At 44.7% G+C, this 21471-nt stretch overlaps 1 protein-coding gene across 1 annotated transcript; it reads left to right on the top strand.

Moving 5' to 3' along the window:
* The first annotated feature begins 270 nt into the window (after nt 1–270).
* On the top strand, nt 271–3198 carry NDUFB11 (NADH:ubiquinone oxidoreductase subunit B11). Its single transcript, XM_001491458.4, has 3 exons — nt 271–624; nt 2670–2800; nt 2972–3198. The coding sequence occupies exons 1-3, from the start codon at nt 418–420 to the stop codon at nt 3096–3098; spliced, it is 465 nt and encodes a 154-aa protein (XP_001491508.1). The 5' UTR covers nt 271–417; the 3' UTR covers nt 3099–3198.
* The last annotated feature ends 18273 nt before the right edge of the window (nt 3199–21471 follow it).

Below are 21471 nucleotides of genomic sequence, written 5' to 3'. Positions count from 1 at the left end.
AGCAGCTATTGGCCAATCCAGCGAGGCCCGCTTTTTAGAAGCTTGGCTTCCTTCGAAGATGAAAGACAAGCGGAAGCTCCGCCCCTTTCCCCAGTGGGCAAGGGAAATCTGTGCGATTGGCTGGGAGCTGAATCCGCCCAAATCTCACCGCTGTCTTCCCAGGGAGGAATTGAGCGGACTTCTGTCAGTAATGTCCACAGCCTGCCTGAGAAGATAAGAAAATGGTTGTTCCCACGAGGCCATGACAGGGAGGGAAAGAGGGCTGCTTGGCGCCTAACTCATTCGAAAACGAAATCCAGACTCGGGACATATTTAGCGCGGCGGGGGCGGAGCGACAATTATCGCGCTCGGGCCAAGTGCAGCTGCGCAGAGTCGCATTTCCGTCCCCGCCCCTGAGAGCCTGCAGAACAATCTGTCATGGCGGCCGGGCTGTTAGGTTTGTGCACTCGCCGCCTTTTGGCAGCAGCGGCGACGCGAGGGATCCCGGCTGCCCGTGTTCGCTGGGAATCCAGCTCCTCCCGGGCTGTGATCGCCCCGTCCGCTGTGGTGGGGAAGCGGGGGCCAGAACCGACTACACGCTGGCAGGAAGACCCAGATACCGAGGACGAAAACCTCTATGAGAAGGTGAGAGGGAGGGGAAACAGGACGCGGGAAGGGTCAATCGGCGACCGGCGGACGGGGCGCCGTAGAGGACGTTCTTAGGTGGCTGAGGTTTGCGCAGCTGGCGAAGTTCTCGAAGACTTGGGAATTTTGCCTAGCTTCTTTTTCTCTTTTGTCCCCTGATAATCTTCGGTTCAGGGCCAGAGGCGAGATTGGCCTTATTTTGCAGACAGATGTCAAACTTGAAGTGGGCAGTGCTCAAAACACGTTAGAGGCAATACAGTGTAACGACGATAATATGGCACTTGCTCAGTGCCCGTGTTCTAAACACTTTACATACATTAACTCACCTAGTTCTCAAAACAACCCTATTTCGAAGTAGGTACTACTAGTATACCCATTCTACAGATGAGAAAACTGAAGCGTAAAGATGGTAAGTGACTCGCCCAAGCTCACATAACTGAATATGTGGCGGAACCAGGTCTGCTGTGCTGTGTTGATAGCAGACCCTCTGAAATTAGAATGCCTAGGTTGGAAAACAGGCACTGACAGTTACTCACCTATGTGTCTTGGGCAAGTAGCTTAAACCCTTGATGCCTCAGTTTCTTTGTAAAATGGGGAAAATGTTAGGACACCTTCTAAAAACTAAAATATCACACCACCTCATGTGATGAAATAAGTCAAAATGCTCAGAACAGCAGCTGGCACTTAGTAAGTACTCAGCATTGGAAGGCGTTAATTATTTTATTTTATTTTATTTTTTTAAACATTTTATTTTTTTCCTTTTTCTCCCCAAAGCCCCCCAGTACATAGTTGTATATTCTTCGTTGTGGGTCCTTCTAGTTGTGGCATGTGGGATGCTGCCTCAGCGTGGTTTGATGAGCAGTGCCATGTCCGTGCCCAGGATTCGAACCAACGAAACACTGGGCCGCCTGCAGCGGAGCGCGTGAACTTAACCACTCGGCCACGGGGCCAGCCCCTGGAAGGCGTTAATTATTATTGTCACTTTCCACCTCGCTGGGATATTGTGAAGTTTGTGGATGTGAAAGGCCTGGCACATCATAGCTACTTCATTAGTACTAACCTCAGGCGGAGAAGCTTGGATATACAGGATGCTCATTCATTTGTTCATTCATTCTGTACATGCATATGGAGGGCCTGTATATGCTAGGCGCAGTTCGGGGCCCTAGGGGTTCAACAGTGTGGAAATCAGGTAAAGCCCTTGCTCTCATAGCTTACATGATAGTGGAGAACACAGGAAATAATGTGAAATATTTGAAAACAGTAATATAGAATATGTAATTGATGATATAAGGTTAATGTGATACAGAGGATCTGGGGGAATGCTTCTTTGGTAAACTAATAAATGCTAGAAAGGAAGTTAAATTAAGCAGGATAAGTGGGTGGAGAGTGACTTGGGAGTAGGGGATTATTTTATTAGTTGAATCATAGGAAATTGCCAATATTCAACTTTTTTTTTCTTGAGGAAGATTAGCCCTGAGCTAACTGCTGCCAGTCGTCCTCTTTTTGCTGGGGAAGACTGGCCCTGAGCTAACATCTGTGCCCATATTCCTCTAGTTTATATGTGCGACGTCTGCCACAGCATGGCTTGCCAAGCGATGCCATGTCCACACCCAGGACCCAAACCACCGAACCCGGGGCCACCGAAGCAGAATGTGTGAATTTAATTTAATGGCTGCGCCACCAGGCAGGCCCCTATATTCAACCATTTTTGACCTACAAAAATGGCAGTTTCCTATAGTTCAGATTACTAAACAAGGTCACTAGAGTGGGAATACCTCCTAAAGGAAGTGATGATGAAGCTGAGACTTTGATCAAGGAGACAGATCCAGCCGTGGGGGAAAGGCTTTCCAGGCAGAGGAAACAGCAAGTGCAAAGGCTCTGTGGTGGGAAGGGCTTGACAAGTCCTAAGACTAGAAAGAGAAGAATTTAGGGAGGGAGGGGAGATTGGTCTGTGGTGAGACTGGAGACCCGCTTATGCAGGGCCAGCGTAAGGCTTTGTGGAGCAGCAGGAAGCCCTCATTGATCTCTTCTTCTCCTTGCCACAGAACCCAGACTCCCACGGTTATGACAAGGACCCTGCTGTGGACCTCTGGAACATGCGAGTTGTCTTCTTCTTTGGCTTCTCCATCGTCTTGGTCCTTGGAAGCACCTTTGTGGCTTATCTGCCCGACTACAGGTGCATGGGGTATCCAAGAGAGTGGGGTGGGTGGGAGCAGAGGCAGGGGTAGAGATTGAAGGGGACTCTGCCAGGAATCGTGTTCCTGCACTGTTGGGAGATGGGGAATTAAGATGGGGATTGGTGTCCAGTGAGGCACCCTCACGTCCGCCCCCACGCTGCTGCCTCCAGGATGCGCGAGTGGGCCCGCCGGGAAGCTGAGAGGCTTGTGAAATACCGAGAGGCCAATGGCCTCCCCCTCATGGAATCCAACTGCTTTGACCCCAGCAAGATTGAGCTGCCGGAGGATGAGGACTGACTGGTTGCCTAGTGGGGCTCAAGAAGCACCACCTTCTCCACCCCCTGCCTGCCATTCTGCCCTCTCCTCAGAGCACCTAATTAAAGAGACTGAAAATCTGGCTGGTGTTGCTTTTGTTGTGAGGGAGATGTGGGAGTCGGGGGGTGTCAGGCCTTTAAAGGGCCACTCAGCCTTTTCTGGGTCTTCTGATTATTGCTGTGGAACAAACACCCTAAAACCTAGTGGCTTAAAACAGCAATGTGGCATTATCTTTCCTGGTCCTATGGTTGACTAGGCTTGCCTAGGTGGTTCTTCTTGGGGTCTTGGGTGCTTGCAGTCAGATGGTAGCTGGGGCTGGAATCATCTGAAGGCTCAGCTGGGCTTGGAGTCCGAGAAGCCTTCTTCACTCACTTGTCTGGCCCTTCAGTCTTCCACGCGGCACCTCTCTCCAGCGGAGCAGCTTGGGCTTCTTGCGTGGTGGCTCCTCTGGATGGGGGTGTAGCATGTAGGAAGAAATTGATGGCAGCTGTCTTCAGGGAGAAGCTGCCACACTGGGACCTCCTATGTTGGCAGAGGGGCCAGGGCGACCAGGGTTTGAGGGTGGTGGGTCAGAGCAGGGCTTTTCTACTGCTGAGGGTGGGTGTTTGTCCCCCTCGCTCCTTCTCTGTTTCTCTCACTTTGAGGTTTCTGTCTCTGTCTGTGTCTTGGTGAGTCTGGATGCCTCTCTCTTCCCTTCTGCCCCAAATCTGGGTGGTCTCTAACTCAAGGTGCATACCTCTGTGTGTGTGCATGTGTGTCCTCCGCCCCCCTCCTCTCTGTCTCTCTGTGTCTTGTCTCAAGCCAGAAGTCGCTCCCCACACCCCCCTCACTTCTCTCTGGGAATAGGCTGTCTCCTTGCATCAGGCGCTCTTTCACGTTCTGTCTGTCTCTGTCTCTGTCTCTGCATCTGGATCTGGATCTGGCAGATGGAGTAGGAACTTGCTGGCTCTGGCTGTCTTTGCTTTTTTCCAGGGAGCCTCTCCTAGATCCCTGGTAAGTCTGGCTGCCTGGGCTCCCCTTCCTGCCCCTGGCATCTCTGCCGTCTCCCTGATGGGCCCACCACCAGAGGTGATGCCCCTACCCCTGGCTCCTGAGTCTTCTTATATGTGACTGAGGCAGGCGCCGTGTCCATGTGAACCTTCCTGGAAGTGAGCAGTGTCACTCCCTGAGTGCTTCCTTCTCGGGCCAGCCTCCCAACTCGAGGATAGGCCCCAAAGCAAAGAATCCTAGTGTGTAAAGGGAGCACTCTCCTTCCTCCAGCCTGCGGTTACTGGGACTATGGGAGTGAAAGGGGCATGTTATCCCAGCCACTAAGTATCTGAGCGTATTGGGGTAATACCCCCTGTAATAAACCTCAGCCGGTTGCAGCCATACCTCACCAATGGCCCAGAGAACACGTCCCCTCACTGACCCCCACCGTGTACACTCCATGAGGGCAGGTGTTCAGGTGTCTGTTCACTTAGAGCAGGGATTGGCACAGTATGTGCTTGGGAAATGGTGGTGGCGTTACTGGTGTGGGTGCCATCCCCTACCATCACTGCCCTTCCAATCCCCCAACTCTGCCCCTCGTCAAGCTCTCAGGCTCTCAAGAAACCTCCATTCCGGTCAAAAAAGAGGCTGCACTTAGACCAAATGCTAAAAGCCATGCCCTTGCCCCCTTTCTGACAGCAACAATACTACCTTCCCCCTCCCTGATTGGGCTCCAGCCACACTGGCCACGCCTTCTTTTCTTAAACCATTGAATTAGAATGTACATACAGAAAAGTATTTACAGTAAGTTTACAAAGCTCATTTACTTTTTACAAACTAGACACACCCATGTAACCAGCACCCAGGTCAAGAAAGAGAACGCGAACAATCCCAGAAGCTCCCCTCAGGTCCAACCCCCCACCCCAGGGGTAACCACTCTCCTGACTTCTAACAACGGGGGGTAGTTTTGTCTGGTTAGGGGCTTCATATAGGTGCGTTCATACGTTTCTGTATCCAGCTTCTTTTGTTCAGCACGATGTCTGTGAGATGGATCCACATCGTTACCTAGTCAGTATTTTGTCCATCCTCATTGCTGTATTCTCTTCCATTGTATGAATAGACCACACTTCATCCATTCCAGTGTTGATGGGCATTTGGGTAGTTTTCTATTTGGGGCTATTAAGAATAATTCTGTGTACATGTCTTTTGATGGACATACACACTCATTTCTCTTGGGCACATACCTAGGACAGCATTCCTAAGTCATAGGAGCGGACATATGACCAGCTTTAGCAAGTCATGCCAATTTTCCAATCTACACTTCCCCAGTAATCAATGCCACATCCTTGCCATCACTCAGCACGCTCCATATTTTTCATTGTAGCCATTCTGGTGAATGACTGACCTTTTAAGGACCACACTGGGATGAAGGGGTGGAAGTTGAGTGCCTACTGTGTGCCAAGACCTGACAGCGCACCAGGCACTGACAGATACCAGGATCCCGGTCCTCAGGAATCTCCCAGGGTGCGGGTGGGGGCTGGTGTGAGTGGTCAGAGAACTTAAACACAATGTTTTCACCCTATGGATAATTGAACCTTGATATTTTGGACCCAGCTTTTCTCTGGGAACATGGCAGATGCCAACCTTCTTCAACCTTCAATCTAATAGAGTATTTATTATAATAGAGTATTTGTTATGTACAAGGCCCAGTCAGAAGTCCCCAGAGCAGACGCTGGCAGTTCCCTGCCCGTATCCCTGTGACCTTACTGCTCTAGTGGGTGCTGGCCACTGCCAACTGCCGGGGTCTGCATCTCTTCACTGGAGGGCTTCCCCTCAAGCTGCAGAAGGCCGTTTTGCCTGTGGGCCTAGCAGGCTGGAAGGACCAGGAAGTGAACACCCTCTGGCAGCAGCACTCAACCAATGACTGTTGAAAGCTGGTAGATAAATACCCCAGCCCCCTTGCCCCTCAGGTTGGACATCTCTAAGGCGTGTGTTCTCCACTGGCCCCCAGAATTCTGTGGTGGAAAGATGCTCCAGTTGCTCACGGTGCCAAGTCACTTGATAACAGTCTTCACTGGCTGCCTTCTCTTCTTTGGCTCCCTTCCACACTCCCCGATTGCCCCACAGGTGCTTCCTGGAATCATGTCCTAAAGAAACGACTTGACTTCAATCCTTGTCTCAGGGTCTGCTTCTGGAGGGACCCAAACTAAGACAGTCTCTGTCCTCAAGAAGTTCACCTCAAGGCGGTGGGTAAGAAGGTAAACAAGCACAGAAATCAACAGATGAGATAAGTTCTGCCAGAAGGCCAGTGTGGTTGGAATATTGTGCTTACTGGAATCACTGGAATCTTCCAGGAAAAGAGTGGTTAGAGATGAGCTTGTAGGGGTGGTCATGGGCCAGATCCACAGGGCGCCATGGTCATGATTGGAAGGAGTTTAGATTTTACACACTACACAAAGTTGACCAGAAGCTTATTGAAAACCCAGCTTAGCAAAGCCCATCCCGGACAATTCTGGATGGTCTAAGGGAGATGCTTACAGTTTCTCTCGTGGATTACCCAGGAAATAAAAACAAAATATCTGACCACATTCACAAAATGACTATTACTGATAAACACAAGCACCACAGAATAAACAGACAACAGCTAAAACTATGAACTTTAAATGTGTTGAGGGAAAACAGATGGAAGGATCCAATGTTCTCAACAAGACGTGAACCTGCAAGTTTTGATCCGGAAACATTAGACTTGGTGAAAATTGGCCACAAATAAAGCTCAGAATGACAGGAGCTATTCATTCAACAAATATGTATTCAACAAATATGAGTGCCTACTGGGGGCAAGGCACTGTCACAGGCAGTGGGGATGCAGCAGGGAACAAAAGATTCAAAACTGCGTGCCCTCCGGGAGTCTATTCTAGCAGAGGGACAGAGACAATAAATCAGGCAACAAATTACATTATTTGTATATTGGGAGGTGAGAAGTATGCATTAAATTAAAAACAAAGCCAGTAAGGTGGGTCGGAGTGCAGGGTGGGAGACGCTTGTGTTTAAATAGGGTAGTCAGCTTAGGCCTTGTGGAAAGGTGATTTTTTTTTTGAGGGAAAATTGTGAAGAAAGCAAGAGATGAGCCACACAGATACAAGAGCATTTCTGGCAGAGGGGACAAGCAGCAGTACAGTCCCTGAAGCAAGAATGTGTCTGAGCTGTTCAAGGAGCAGCCCGAGGCCAAGGAGATATCTGGGATGAAGCTATGATTGCTGAAATATGACACAGATAAGAAAAATTGATGCGCGGATCGAATCGTCACCGGAAAAATTAACCCGAAAATGATTCATCCAACTGAAAACAATTTCAGGAAAATGAAAATGGCCAAAATTGGCTTTGGGTTAACTGCATCACTGGATGGCATTGAACAAGGAATTAAATTGCCTCAGAATTCACTCCAGGGCAAACTTTTTCAATACAAATTCATCTGAGGTGGTATAATTCCAATTTTAAATGTTAATGTTTGTAAGCAGAGCCAATACATCAGAGGTCAATTGCATGTGAGTCAGAGGAGCGAATCCAGGACAAACCAGGATCCAGGAGAGGCAGCTTAGAATCAACCGTCCTTGGAAGGGTTCATTCACGCATTCACTCATTCATTCATTCATCTCACAAATATTTACCAAGTGCCTACTGTGTGACAGAGAATATAGCAGTGACTGAAACAGGCAAAGACCCCTGCTTTCTTGGAGCTGATTTCTAGTGTGAGAGACGGACAATAAATGTAAGGAACAAATAACCATTTTGGGTAATGATAATTGCTAGATAAATAGGTAAAATGTATAAGACGATAGTGGTAAGTGTTAGGAAAATAAAGCAGGAAAGGGTGTAGTAAGTATTTGTGTGTGTGTGTGTGTGTGTGTGTGTGTGTAAATTTTAGCTAGAGTGGCCAGGGAAAAGGGCTCACTGAGATGACATTTGAGAAAGACCTAAGGAAAGTGTCTAACTGAAGAGAGAACTTTGAAAGAAGAGCCATGGTTTCAAGATCGTCTAACACAGCGGTTAAGGACTCGGATTCTAGACCCTGTTCAAATCACAGCTCCTTCCATACAAAATGTGTGACTTTCTTTATGTTCCCATCCTGTTGAGAGGATTAATTGGAGAGTGAGTGCTTATAATATTGCCTGACAGATTAGATGTTTGTGAATATTGGCTGAATGAATGAATCCGCATTAACATTAACATAGTAACCATGGGAGTTTTTTAATAAGTGCCCTAAGAAAGGAACTTCTGGTAACCATGGTTTTGGGAATGTTCAGGTTGTGGAGCCGGGATGGAGGGTAGTTTTGGAACCCTGGCAGTCACTACCAAGAGGTCTGGGGACTGGTATTGAAAAGTGGTGTTTCCTGAAGACGAGGTTTGAAAAACCCAGCCAGTCAGGGCCTTTTGTGCAGTAGTTGTCGGAAAAGCTGCAGGATTCTTGCAGTCAGTCATCTCAAAGGTAGAGAGGGTCTGAGAAACTATGCCAGGGTCAGAATGAGGATCCAGGGTCTCAGCTGAAGTTTAGGAAAAGAGCAGCCATTGCTGAATGCCACGAGGTACAGTTCTCGGGGCCCTGAAATGCTGTAGTCTTATCTTTTTATTCTCTTTCCAAATTCCTCACCTCCTTCAAGTCTTTGCTAAATATCAGCTTCTCAAAGAGGACCCCCCCCCCTTATTTGACATTCCAACCCCCCTTACTATTCATTCTCTATGATGTTGAGTTTTTTGCCTCCATAGCGCACACAAACCGCATCAGGTGTGTTGTCCTTGTAATTGTGGTCATGCTAACCAAGAATTTAAAAAAATAAATTAGGTTGTTATTTTAATGAGAGAGAGAGACAAAAAGAGAGAGAGAAGGAGTAGGAGGAGGAGGAAGCGGAGGAGGAGGACGGAGAAAGAGAAAGTAAGAGGGAGGGAGGGTAGTGGGGAGGAAGGAACTCTTCAAAAACTCTAAACCTATCAAGATGAGGCAGGACTGGTGTTTTGGGGCCAGATCACACAGGGCTCTGAATGTCAGGCTGAGGTTCGGGGAAGGGGTGTGTGTGTGTGTGTGTGTGTATGTCTGTGTGTGTGTGCATTCAAACAGCATCTACCTAAATGAAAACCACTCTCTGCACGCACTTTCCAGCCTCTTCTGCCAAGATTCTAAGTCATATCAACCTCTGGGCCACCATTTTTCTCACAAGGAATTTGCTTTCTCCCTTTTCCAGAAAATTCCACTCACCCTACAAATGTGGCCTCTTTGGGGGAAGCCTTCATTTTGAAAAAACAAGCTCAGGTGGGTCAGTTTGGGATCTGACCCTGAAAAAGGCTTTTGATTAATGAAATTTACCATTTTAAATTTGAAGTCTATTTTGTCTGATATAAGTATAGCTATACCTGCCCCTTTTTTGGTTACCATTTGCTTGAAATACCTTTTTCCATCCCTTCACCCTCGTCTATGTGTCTATGTGCATCTTTAAGGCTAAAGTGAGTCTCTTGTAGGCAGCGTATTATTGGGTCTTGGTGTTTTTATCCATTCGGCCATTCTATGTCTTTTTTTTTTTTAAAGATTTTATTTTTTTTCCTTTTTATCCCCAAAGGCCCCCGGTACATAGTTGTATATTCTTCGTTGTGGGTCCTTCCAGTTGTGGCATGTAGGACGCTGCCTCAGCATGGTTTGATGAGCAGTGCCATGTCCGTGCCCAGGATTCGAACCAATGAAACACTGGGCCACCTGCAGCGGAGTGCGCAAACTTAACCACTCGGCCACGGGGCCAGCCCCCCATTCTATGTCTTTTGATTGGAGAATTTAATGTATTTGCGTTTAAGGTAATTATTGATAGGTAAGGATTTACTATTGCCATTTTGTTCATTGCTTTCTGGCTGTTCTGTAGATCAATTGTTCCATGTTTCTTATCTGCTTTTTTTGTTTTGATATCTTTTGCTATCAGTAGGTTTTGACTTCTTTACCATGTTCTTTTGTGTAATTACTACAGGTTTTTCCCTTGTGGTTACCATGAGGCTTACATAAAATATCTTAAAATTATAACACCCTATTTTAAGCTGGTAACTACTTAACTTCAATAGCATTACTAAACTTTACATTTTTACTTCTCCCCTTCACAATTTAGGTTATTGATGTTACAGTTTATATATTTTTTATATTGTATAATCAATAACACATTATTGTAGGTATGGTTATTTTTACTATGTTTGTTTTTTAGCTTTTAAACTAGAGTTGTAAGTGAATTACACACCACCGTTACCATATTACAGACTCTTACAGAAAACACAATTACAGATCATTTAAATATATATATATTTTAAAAATCACACACATGGGCACACGTGGGTAAAATTTCCCATACCGGGATTCAATTCTGGCAATCCGAATGAAATCCAATGCTAAACGCTAGATGAGAACATCAAAGTAGCAGCTCTCCCAGTTAATCTTGAAAAGTGTTTTGGACCCGCCTCCAGGTTTTAGTTTTCCGTGATGCGGCTGCGCACTTCCAGTCAGGGACATCAACACTGCCCCAGGGCCTCCCTTCCCGGGTGAGACTGGGCACCGAATGCGACACCTTATAAAGGATCAGCAGAGAGAAGCTGAGATGGGCTCAGAGCCTCTTTGCAGATCCGCCTGTGTCTGTGCCATTAGATGTCCGGGAAGAGGCTGGAGCCAGTTGTGACAGATCTGTGGGCCAGTGACAACCCATGGGTTAATCAGCTGTTCATCAGAGCAGCTTTGACACCTTTAGACCATGGGCTCTGCAGCTGAATGGGCAGCGGGTAGCCAATCAAGAGGTCTTGCTCGTGGGGGCTGGGTGTGCTGAGCGAGAGGGTGGAGGGCTGATTGACTAGGCGGCCTGTCGGTGAGGACTGGGCTGGACCCGCAGCTCCTCTGCAAGCAGGGGGCGGGATGGGGACTTGATTGATAGCCTTTCCAACCGGTGAGGACGTCTGAGCCCTGTGTCGTTTGGCAGTCGAGGGTAGGGTCTTGGTTTGACCGACACACTTATCATCCAATAAGCATATCAGTTTGAGCTGGGGGCGGGGCGACTGGTTGCAGAAAATGCGGGTCTTGTCCTTGACTGACTTGTTTCGCTTAACGAGGAACCCGAATTCCACGAGTAGCCCCCCGTTATCAGTTTTTAAGAAGGCTTATGATACTTTAAAAAGTTTGCAAATCACAGCTTTAAAGCACTTAAGCTTTCCCCTGCTGGGCAGACACGGCAACCTCACTGCACCTGTGAAAAAGGGCAGCTCTTAGAAAACGTGGTCTTAGGGTTGGGGACTGGAAATAGAAGTGGTTCTTAGATGCAGCTTAAAGGCAGTTGGCATAGAATTGAAACTTGATTTGAGGTTTTAGGGACTGAGAGACTGAGATGGAGGAGGTTGTCTGATAGATGGTCTCTGGTGAGAGTGCTGGGGGTTTCTGGGGCAATGATGGAGGCCTGTGGGGATCAGTATGGCTGGTTAGTGACTGAGGTCAGTCTGGGTCACCCATGTAGACGCCCATAGTAAGAGCCTATTCTCTGATGAGACCGACTGAAATCAAACAGCTGATGGAGCTTGCACTGCCCAGATCACTGCCATTGCCCCCTGGACTTGGCAACACATCCACCATCAGAGACTGGGCAGAAAGTAAAAGACTCCATGCTTCTGATGCAGACCATTTGCAGTGTGACAGTGATGCATTCAACAATGGGCCAACAGTCAAGGTATTCGATAGACATTCCATGCTCCCTACCATCAGCAGGTATCTGATATTGTTGAGCACTGAAGTGACTCCTCAAAAATGGACTCAAAACGATTTCAGACTCTACCTCTCTCACCTCCTCCTGGTCCACACACCTTAGTAAGGTAGTTTGGTCACTGAATGTGGCTGTCCCCAGAAAGGAGTCATCTCCTATTGAATACCCCCTGGATAATGATCAGGACAAAAGAGGTGAGTTACAGAGACCTATTTTGAAAATTTAGGGGTTCTGCCCAGCCATTCCTGGACGCGATGTATCTTTCTTTCCCCTCACAGCACTCCCAGGCCAGCCTAGTTGGTAACCCTCTAGGTGGCAGCTCAGCCCAAAAGGGGCCTAGGGGATTGGAACTTCATTCTGGTTTAGTCACCTGGATTCTCTTGTTGGGTGGACATGGTTCTAGATGATAACAACAATGACCACTTTATTGAGTACATGCTCACTGAGTTCCCCTACTGTGGCCCACACTGGCCAAGATAGAAGACATTAAAAATATCTCTGTAAATTTTATAAAAATGGCTTTGGTCCTCTTGCACCTGACCCTTCTGGATGAATGGTCTGGGTGCAAGTAGGGGATGATTGACTAAAAGTGAAGTTGTAGGCCCTGGGATGGGACACAGCGATTTCATGGCCATGGGAGGAAAGTCCTTGGATTAGACCCTGTGAAGTTCTGGATGGGGAGACAATCAGTGCTCTCTTTGTCCTCTAGATCAAGCATGGGAGCTGGGCAAAATCTTATATGGCCTTGTGGGGTCAAGAAGCAGGTGCAACTGGCAATCTGACCCACTGCCAGGTTTGTCATCACTTCCTTGGGATGAGAAAAAACAGAAAAACTCATGTGAAAATGGCGGGTCCTAAATTATTCTGCTGTGCCTGATGCATCAACGTCAGCTCCTGAACACAGACCTCCCTCGTACCCATAAACACACACAGGCCAGCACGACCTTGTTTAGGTCTGACTGATACAAATTCCTTTGCTTCTCCTGATACCCGAGTGGCCTTGGTAATTGGTCTACTAGCATTTGATGACACCACCCATGGGACTTAACCAAACCAATGTAATGGTGATCCCAATCAAGCTTAACAACAAATTCTGAACTGAAATGAACCATGCCCCTTTGGGTTATATATTTGTTTATGGCAGAAAGAATGGGGAACAGAATGTCTTTCCGTCAGGGATGGGGTTTTTTTTGGACCCGTGTATTGGCCCCTATAATTATTGACAGTGACACCAAACATCAGCAAGTCAGTCTAAACTCCTTTGTGTGAGTTGCAGTATAATAGTCTGGCCTTAGACTACTTCCTGACCATCTAAGAATACAAGGCCCTGACCACTCATTACCCTGGCCATTCCTCAGGGTTGTGTTGACACTGGGCAACTTTGAGGGATGAGATAATGTCTCCTTCTGGAACAAAGAGCAGGCTGGATTCCCCAAGCTCAGCGTGTCTTGGCTGCGATGTAAACACAGAGCGTGTGCAGCATCCACCTGTGGGACACCAACATGATGTGCATGCTGCCCGCTGTGCTGTGAGTAGTAAAATCCTTTGTCTCTGCCCCAGGAGTCTCATGTCTTCTGTCAGCATTTATAAAACTTGTTAGCTTGCAAGAGGGTAAAATCTCAGGCCCTGAAAATCAAGAACTGAGGGATTTTTCTGTGTCCTCTGACAGTCCCTATGGTTTGGCCATTGGCAGTTTTTGAAGGTCAGTAATCAGCTGCTAGTGGTGTCAGGGATGTGACTCCAGGATTTGAGGCCTGAGGTGATTAGTGATTGGAGGCCTGCGAGGCTGCTGATTGAGGATCTCTGGCTGTCAATCACTGGGAGAGGAGCTGTGATGGTAGTGATTATGTGAGCCAGTGAGGAGTGACACTCTGATTGGGGTTTCTTTGGTCCCTTAATTGGATTCTTTGCGGGTCAGTGGCTCTGGCTAGGTGTCATTAGTGTTTAGAGACTTTTCCTGTGGGAAACGGAGCTGCCCCAGGCCCCAGGTGAGAATGGGTCTTCAAGAAGACATGGAATTGTATTTTTCTTAGGTAAGAGTCACCCTTTAGATCCAGACCTACCTGCACTTGGTACTTAGCTCTACCACTTACCAACTGTCTTAGAAAAACCACCCAGGTCTCCCTCTTCTGTATAGGAAAAGACCCAGCCCTCTTCTTCCTATATGTCTCCTTTACTTTCACACAGAACGTTCCACTTCTGACACTTCTGGTCACCAAATGTGTTGAGGTTTTTCCCCACACCAATCAATTCTCTGCAACGCCAGTTGGATGTCCTACAATTTAACTCAATTCTAACACTATCTACCTGGAGATAGTGTCAGATCCCACAGGTTAAAGGTTCAGTCCTGTGAGACTGCTCATCTCACTTCTGATGCCAATCCCGGGTTACCCACAACTTCTGTCTGATGTGGCTACAAATTGGAGGTTCCCACCGATGTGGATCCAGGCTGCCCCAGGGAGAGAAGCCCAAGGTATCATAGCCTACATGCCAATCTATATGACCTGATTCATGTCTAAAGTTATACGACCACACCATAACCAGACCCCACCTGCACTGATACCATTTAATGACTTTTTACATCATCTTTCCTTTGTCTAGTAAAAATAAGTCATGTACCCATGCCTTATAAATTTAGCCCTAACCCTCAACACATTGCAGCTCTTCACTGCCCATGGGTCCTGTCCCCATGCCTACAGCCCTTTACTGCCTGTGGGTCCTGTCCCCATGCTACTCTCTGAATAAAAGAGCACTACTACCAGACCTTGAGAGTCCAAGAAATCTTTCTTTTGACTCCTCGGCTCACCGAGCCCGCATCACCCACGACCTCCTCTTCAGGTTTGATTAATTTGCTAAAGCGGTTCCCAGAACTCAGGGAAACACTTATTTACATTTACTAGTTTATTAAAGGATGTAATAAAGGATACAGACGTGTTCACTCACCTGGAAGCTCCCTGAACCCGGTGCTATTGGGATTTTATGGAGGCTTCCTCACGTAGACACGATCAGTTATTAACTCCATTTCCAGCCCCTCTCCCCTCTCTGGAGAAGTGGGAGGGGGCCAAGGCTGAAAATTCCAAGCTTCTAATCATGGCTTGGTCTTCCTGGTGACCAGCCCCCACCCAGGAGCCATCCAGGCCCACCTAGAGTCACTTCATTAGACCAAAAGATGCTCCTAGAGCTCCTATCACTTAGGGATTTACAAGGGTTTTGCAGCCCTGTGTCAGGGACGGGTCAAAGACCAACATTAGAACAAGAGATGCTCCTAGTGCTCTTATCACTTAGGAAATGAGAAAGGTTTTAGGAGCTCTGTGCCAGGAACCAGGGACAGAAGCCAACATATGTATTTTCTGTTATGTCACACCAACATAGTTTGACTTTGGTCAAATTCCTTATTCCTTCTGAGCCTCAGTTTCTTTATTTGTAAAATGGAGATAACAGATCATAGAATACATAGTATATAATATGTATAATATCTTAGTATTATTGAGGAAAATCTTCAGCATGTCCATAGCGTAAGACTATACACAATTTGGGGGAATAGGGACAGTAACACACTGGGATGCCCCGCTATGAATTCAGGACTTGGAGGATGGGAGGACAGTGTGGTTGGGGCGTGGTCTTTGGTGAAGCAGTCCGTAGCAAACCGCAGGTGCACACACATCCACTCTCCACGTGTCCCGTCAGCTTCCATGGTTTGACTCAGAGAAAGGCCAGCATGGAGACAGTCCTGGTCCAGAGCTCCTGGTTTTCAGCCCAGGTAGGTTTCTGGGAAGTGTTCAGTTTTGTTGGAAGAAGGAAGACTGTGTAGGTTCCCCAGGATGTGCATTGAAATATCTAGGAGCTCTGTTTTAAGTGTCCATGACATTGTCATCCTGCAGCCTGAGCTGTCGACCTGAGCCTCACAGACCTGCAACCCCTGAAATCACTCAGCCCACAGACCACTAATCCTTACACCTTTCATCTCTTCTACTGGTCTTACTGATCTGGCTAGAATCTTCAGCACAATGGTGAAAAGGAATATTGCTAGTAGAACTCTTGTCTTTTTCCTGATTTAAAGGGAAATCTTGCAACATTTCCCACTGAGAATAATGTTTTTTTGTAGAGACCCTTTATCAGGTTAAAGAAGTTTCCATTTCTTCTTACTTTCCCAAGGTTTTAAAAAATTATAAATGGATGCTAAAATTTGTCAGATGCTTTTTCTGTGTCTTTCTTATTTTTTTTCTTTGATGAGGAAGATTGTCGCTGAGCTAACATCTGTGCCCATCTTCCTCTATTTTGTGTGTGGGATGCAGCCACAGCATGGCTTGATGGGCACTATGTAGGTCTGCACCTGGGATCCAAACTCCCAAGCCTGGACTGCTGAAGCAGAGCACATGAATTTAAGCACTACACCACTGGGCTGGCCCCTCTGTGTCTTTCTTGATAACCACAAGTTTTCTTCTTCTTCTTTTTTTTTTTTCCGAGGAAGATTAGCCCTGAGCTAACATCTGCTGCCAATCCTCCTCTTTTTGCTGAGGAAGACTGGCCCGGAGCTAACATCCGTGCCCATCTTTCTCTACTTTATATGTGGGACGCCTACCACAGCATGGCTTGCCAAGCAGTGCCACGTCCGCACCTGGGATTCGAACCGGTAAACCCCGGGCTGCCAAAGTGGAACGTGTGCACTTAACCGCTGTGCCACCGGGCCGGCCCCATGAGTTTTCTTCTTTAATTTGTACGTATGGAAAATTATGTTATTCAATTTTCCAATAATAAACCAACTTTGTATTCCAGGGATAAACTCAACTTGTTTTGATATATTATCCTATATATATATTGCTAATATTTCATTTAGGATTTTGGCATCTATGTTCATGAATGGGACAAACCTGAAATTTCTCTTTGTTGTTTGTTATGCTGTCTGTTAGGGGTTGAATTGTGCCCCCCAGAGATGTTGAAATCCTAGCCCCTAGTACCTCAGATGTGACCATATTTGGAAATAGTGTCATTATAGGTGGAATTAGTTAGGATGAGTCCATACTGGAGTAGGGTGGGCCCCTAATCCAGTATGACTGGTGTCCTTATAAGAGGACAGCCATGTGAAGACAGAGAGAACTCCATGTGATGACAAAGGCAGAGACTGGAATTATACAGCTGCAAGCCAAAGATTGCAGGCAAACTGCCAGAAACTGGCACAAGGCAGAGAAGGGTTCTCCCCTGCAGGCTTCAGAGGCAGCACGGCCCCGCCCACACCTGGATTGCAGACTGCTGGCCTCCAGAGCTGTGAGGCAATACATTTCTGTTGGTTTAAGCCACCCAATTTGTGGTATTCTGTTACGGCAACCCTAGGGAACAAATACACTATCTTCATACAATGACTTGAGGATTTTACTCCTTTTTCTGTTCCCTCTCTGAGTTTTACAGCATTAAATGATCTGTTCCTTGAGTATTTGGTAGAACTTGACTATAAAGCCAACTGGGCTTGCTGTTTTCTTTGTGGGAAGACATTTCTTCAATAAGACATTTCTTAGTCACCTGCTCTATATCTCAACGCTGAAGATACAGGCATGAGCAAGAAAGGCAGGCCTGCCTCCTTGGAGTTCTCATAGATGGAAAAAATATATTCTGGAGATATGTATTTTTTCATATTCTCTAGGTATTGTCCACCAGGCAATTAGATATATGTAGTGAAATGATTACTACAGTCAAGCTAATTAACACATCCATCTCCCCGCACAGTTTTTCGTGTGTGGTAAGAGCCCCTGATATCTACTCTCTTAGCAAATTTCCAGTATACAATACAGCATTGTTAACTATAGTCTCCATGCTGTGTGTTAGATCTCGACAACTTAGTCATCCTATATAACTGCAACTTTTTGTCCTTTGAACAACATCTCCCTATTTCCCACACCTCCCCACCCCTGGTAACCACTGTTCTACTTTCTGCTTCTATGAATTTGACTTTTTTAGATTCCACATAAATGAAATCATGCAGTATTTTTTTTTCTGTGTCTGGCTTATTTCACTCAGCCTAATGTCCTCTAGGTTCATCCATGTTGTTGGAAATGGCAGGATCTCCTTTTTAAAGGCTGAATAATATTCCATTGTATATATTTACCACAATTTCTTTATCCATTCATCTGCCAACAGATGCTTGTTTCCATATCTTGGCTATTGTGAATAATGCTGCAATGAACGTGGGAGTGCAGATATCTCTTTCAGGTACTGATTTCGTTTCCTTTGGGTATATACCCACAAGAGGGATTGCTGGATCATATGGTAGTTCAATTTTAGTTTTTTGAGGAGCTTCTATACTGTTTTCCATAGTGGCTGCACCAATTTACATTCCCACCAGCAGTGCACAAGTGTTCCTTATCTCCACATCTTTGCCAACACTTATGCTTTGTCTTTTTGATAACAGCCATCCTAACAGGTGTGAGATGATATCTCATTGTGGTTTTGATTCGCAATTCCGTGATGATCAGTGATGTTGAGTACCTTTTCATGTACCTGTTGGCCATTTGTGTGTCTTCTTTGGAAAAATGTCTATCCAAGCCCATTGTCCATTTTTTAATTGGACTGTTTATTTTTTTGTTATTGAGTTGTAGGAGTTCCTTGTATATTTTGGATATTAACTCCTTATCAGAAATATAGTTTGCAAATATTTTCTCTCAATCCATAGGTTGCCTTTTCATTTTGTTGATTGTTTCCTTTGCTGCGCAGAAAATATTTAATTTGATGTACTCCCACTTGTTTATTTTTGCTTTTGTTGCCTGAGTCTTTGGTATCATATCCAAAAAATCATTGCTGAGGCTGGTGTCAAGGAGCTTCTCCCCTAGGTTTTCTTCTGAGAGTTTTATTGTTTCAGGTCTTATGTTTAAATCTTTAACCCATTTTGAATTGATTTTTGTGTATGGTGTAAAATAAGATCCAATTTCATTCTTTTGCATGTGAATATCCAATTTTCCCAATGCCATTTATTAAAGAGACTACCATTTCCCCATTGTGTATTCTTGGCACTTTTGTCAAAAATTAGTCGGCTGTATATGCTTGGGTTTATTTCTAGGGTCTCTATTCTGTTCTATTGGTCTATGTGTCTGTTTTTATGCCAGTATCATGCTGTTTTGATTGCTATAGCTTTGTAACTTAATTTGAAATTAAGATGCCTCCAGCTTTGTTCTTCTTTTTCAAGATTTCTTTGGCTTTTCGAGGTCTTTTGTGATTCCATACAAATTTTATAATTGTTTTTTCTACTTTTGTGAAAAATGCCATTGGAATTTTGATCAGGATTGTACTGAATCTGTATATTTCAATATTGATTCTTCCAATCCACGAACACAGGATATCTTTCAGTTTATTTGTGTCTTCTTCAATTTCTTTATCAATGTTTTATAGTTTACAGTGTACAAATCTTTCACCTCCTTGGTTAAATTTATTTCTTGTATTTTATTCTTTTTGCTGTTATTGTAGATGGGAATGTTTTCTTGATTTCCTTTTCAGATAAATCATTGTTGGTGTAAAAAAACGCTACTGATTTTTGTATGTTGATTTTATATCCTGCAACTTTACTGAATTTGTTTACTAGCTCTAACAGTTTTTTGGTGGAGTCTTCATGGTTTTCTACAAATAGGATTATGTCATCTGAAAGCAGAAATAATTTTACTTCTTCCCTTCTGATTTGGATGCCTTTTATTTCTTTCTCTCGTCTGATTGCTCTTGCTGGCACTTCCAGTACTATGTTGACTAGAAGTGATGAGAGTGGGCATCCTTGCCTTGTACTGGATCTTAGAGAAAAAGCTTCCAGATTTTCCCCAGTGATTATGATGTTAGCTGTGGGATTTTCATAAATGTGCTCTATTGTGTCAAGGTAAGTTCCTTCTATACCTTTTTTGTTGAGAGATTTTTTTTTTTATCATGACGATGTTGATCTTTGTCAAATGCTTTTTCTGCATCTATTGAGATGATCATGTGGTTTTTATCTTTCATTCTGTTAACATGGTGTTTCACATTGATTGATTTACATATGTTAAACCAAACCTGCATCCCAGGGATAAATTCCATATGGTCATGTTGTATAATCTTTTTCATGTGTTGTTGAATTCAGTTTGTCAGTATTTTATTGAGGATTTTTGCATCTATGTTCATCAGAGATATTGGCCTATAGTGTTCTTTTCTTGTGATGTCTTTGTCTGGCTTTGGTATCAGGGTGATGCTGGCCTCACAAAATGAGTTTGGAAGTATTCCCTCTACTTCTGTTTTTTGGAAGAGTTTAAGAAGGATTGGTATTAATTCTTTGATTGTTTGGTAGAATTCAGCCATGATGCCATATGGTCCTGGGCTTTTCTTTATTGGGAGTTTTCTGATTACTGCTTTGATCTCCTTATTTGTTATTAGCCGGTTCAGGCTTTCTATTTCTTCTCAATTCACTCTTAGTAGATTGTATGCTACTAGGAATTTATCTATTTCTTCTAGGTTATCCAATTTGTTTGCATATAATTGTTCATAATAGTCCTATATCATCCTTTCTATTTCTGAGGCATCTCTTGCAATGTCTCCTCTTTCATTTCTGATTTTATTTATTTGAATCTTCTCTCTTTTTTCTTAGTCTAGCCAAGGGTTTGTTGCTTTTGTTTATTTTTTCAAAAAAGAAACTCTCAGTTTTGTTGATTTTTCTATTCTGTATTTGATTCATTTCTACTCTGATCTTTATTATTTTCTTCCTTCTACTAACTTTGGCCTTAGTTTATTCTTCTTTTTCTAGTTCCTTAAGGTATTAAGTTAGGTTGTTTAGTTGAGATCTTATTTTTAATGTAGGTGTTTATCACTATAAGCTCCCCTCTTAGTACTGCTTTTATTGCATCTCATAAGTTTTGGCATGTTGTGTTTTCATTTTCATTTGTCTTGACATATTTTTAAAATTCCCTTTTGATTTCCTCTTTTACTCAGTAGGTTTTCAAGATTGTGTTATTTAGTTTTCATGTTTTTGTGAATTTTCCATTTTCCTGCTGTTATTGATTCTAGTTTCACTGCATTCTGGTCAGAAAAGATACTTAGTATGACTTTGATCTTTTTGTTAAGTTTTTTTTTTTTGGTGAAGAAGATTAGTCCTGAGCTAATATCTGTTGCCAATCTTCTTCTTTTTGCCTGAGGAAGGTTGTCACTGAGCTAACATCTGTGCCAATCTTCCTCTATTTTTTGTATGTGGGATGCCGCCACAGCATGGCTTGATGAGTGGTGTGTAGGTCTGAGCCTGAGATCTGAACCTGTGAACTCCAGGCGACCGAAGTGGAGTGCATGAACTTAACCACTACACTACCAGGCCAGACCCCTGATTTTGATCTTCTTAAATTTGTTAAGACTGGTTTTGTGACCTAACGTGTGATCTGTCCTGGAAAATGTTCCATGTGTGATTGCAAAGAGCATGTATTTTTCTGCTGTTGGATGGATCTGTATGTCTGTTAGGTCCATTTGGTCTACAGAGCTGTTCAAGCCCACTTTTTATTTATTAATTTTCTGTCTGGATGTTCTATCCATTATCGAAAATGGGATATTGAAGTCTCCTACTATTATTGTATTACTGTCAATTTCTCCTCTCAGATTTGTCAATACCTTATATACTTAGGTGCTCTGGTGTTGGGTGC

Source organism: Equus caballus, chromosome X (assembly GCF_041296265.1).
Source record: "Equus caballus isolate H_3958 breed thoroughbred chromosome X, TB-T2T, whole genome shotgun sequence".
Lineage (NCBI taxonomy): Eukaryota > Metazoa > Chordata > Mammalia > Perissodactyla > Equidae > Equus > Equus caballus.
This window is presented reverse-complemented; position numbering and strand designations above follow the sequence as displayed.

What these genes read in the sequence shown, in the direction of transcription:
- NDUFB11 (XM_001491458.4), top strand. Translation starts at nt 418, where the DNA reads ATGGCGGCCGGGCTGTTAGGTTTGTGCACTCGCCGCCTTTTGGCAGCA. An exon ending in ACGAAAACCTCTATGAGAAG is followed by an intron (nt 625 to 2,669) that starts GTGAGAGGGAGG and finishes TCCTTGCCACAG; the next exon opens with AACCCAGACTCCCACGGTTA. An exon ending in GCTTATCTGCCCGACTACAG is followed by an intron (nt 2,801 to 2,971) that starts GTGCATGGGGTA and finishes TGCTGCCTCCAG; the next exon opens with GATGCGCGAGTGGGCCCGCC.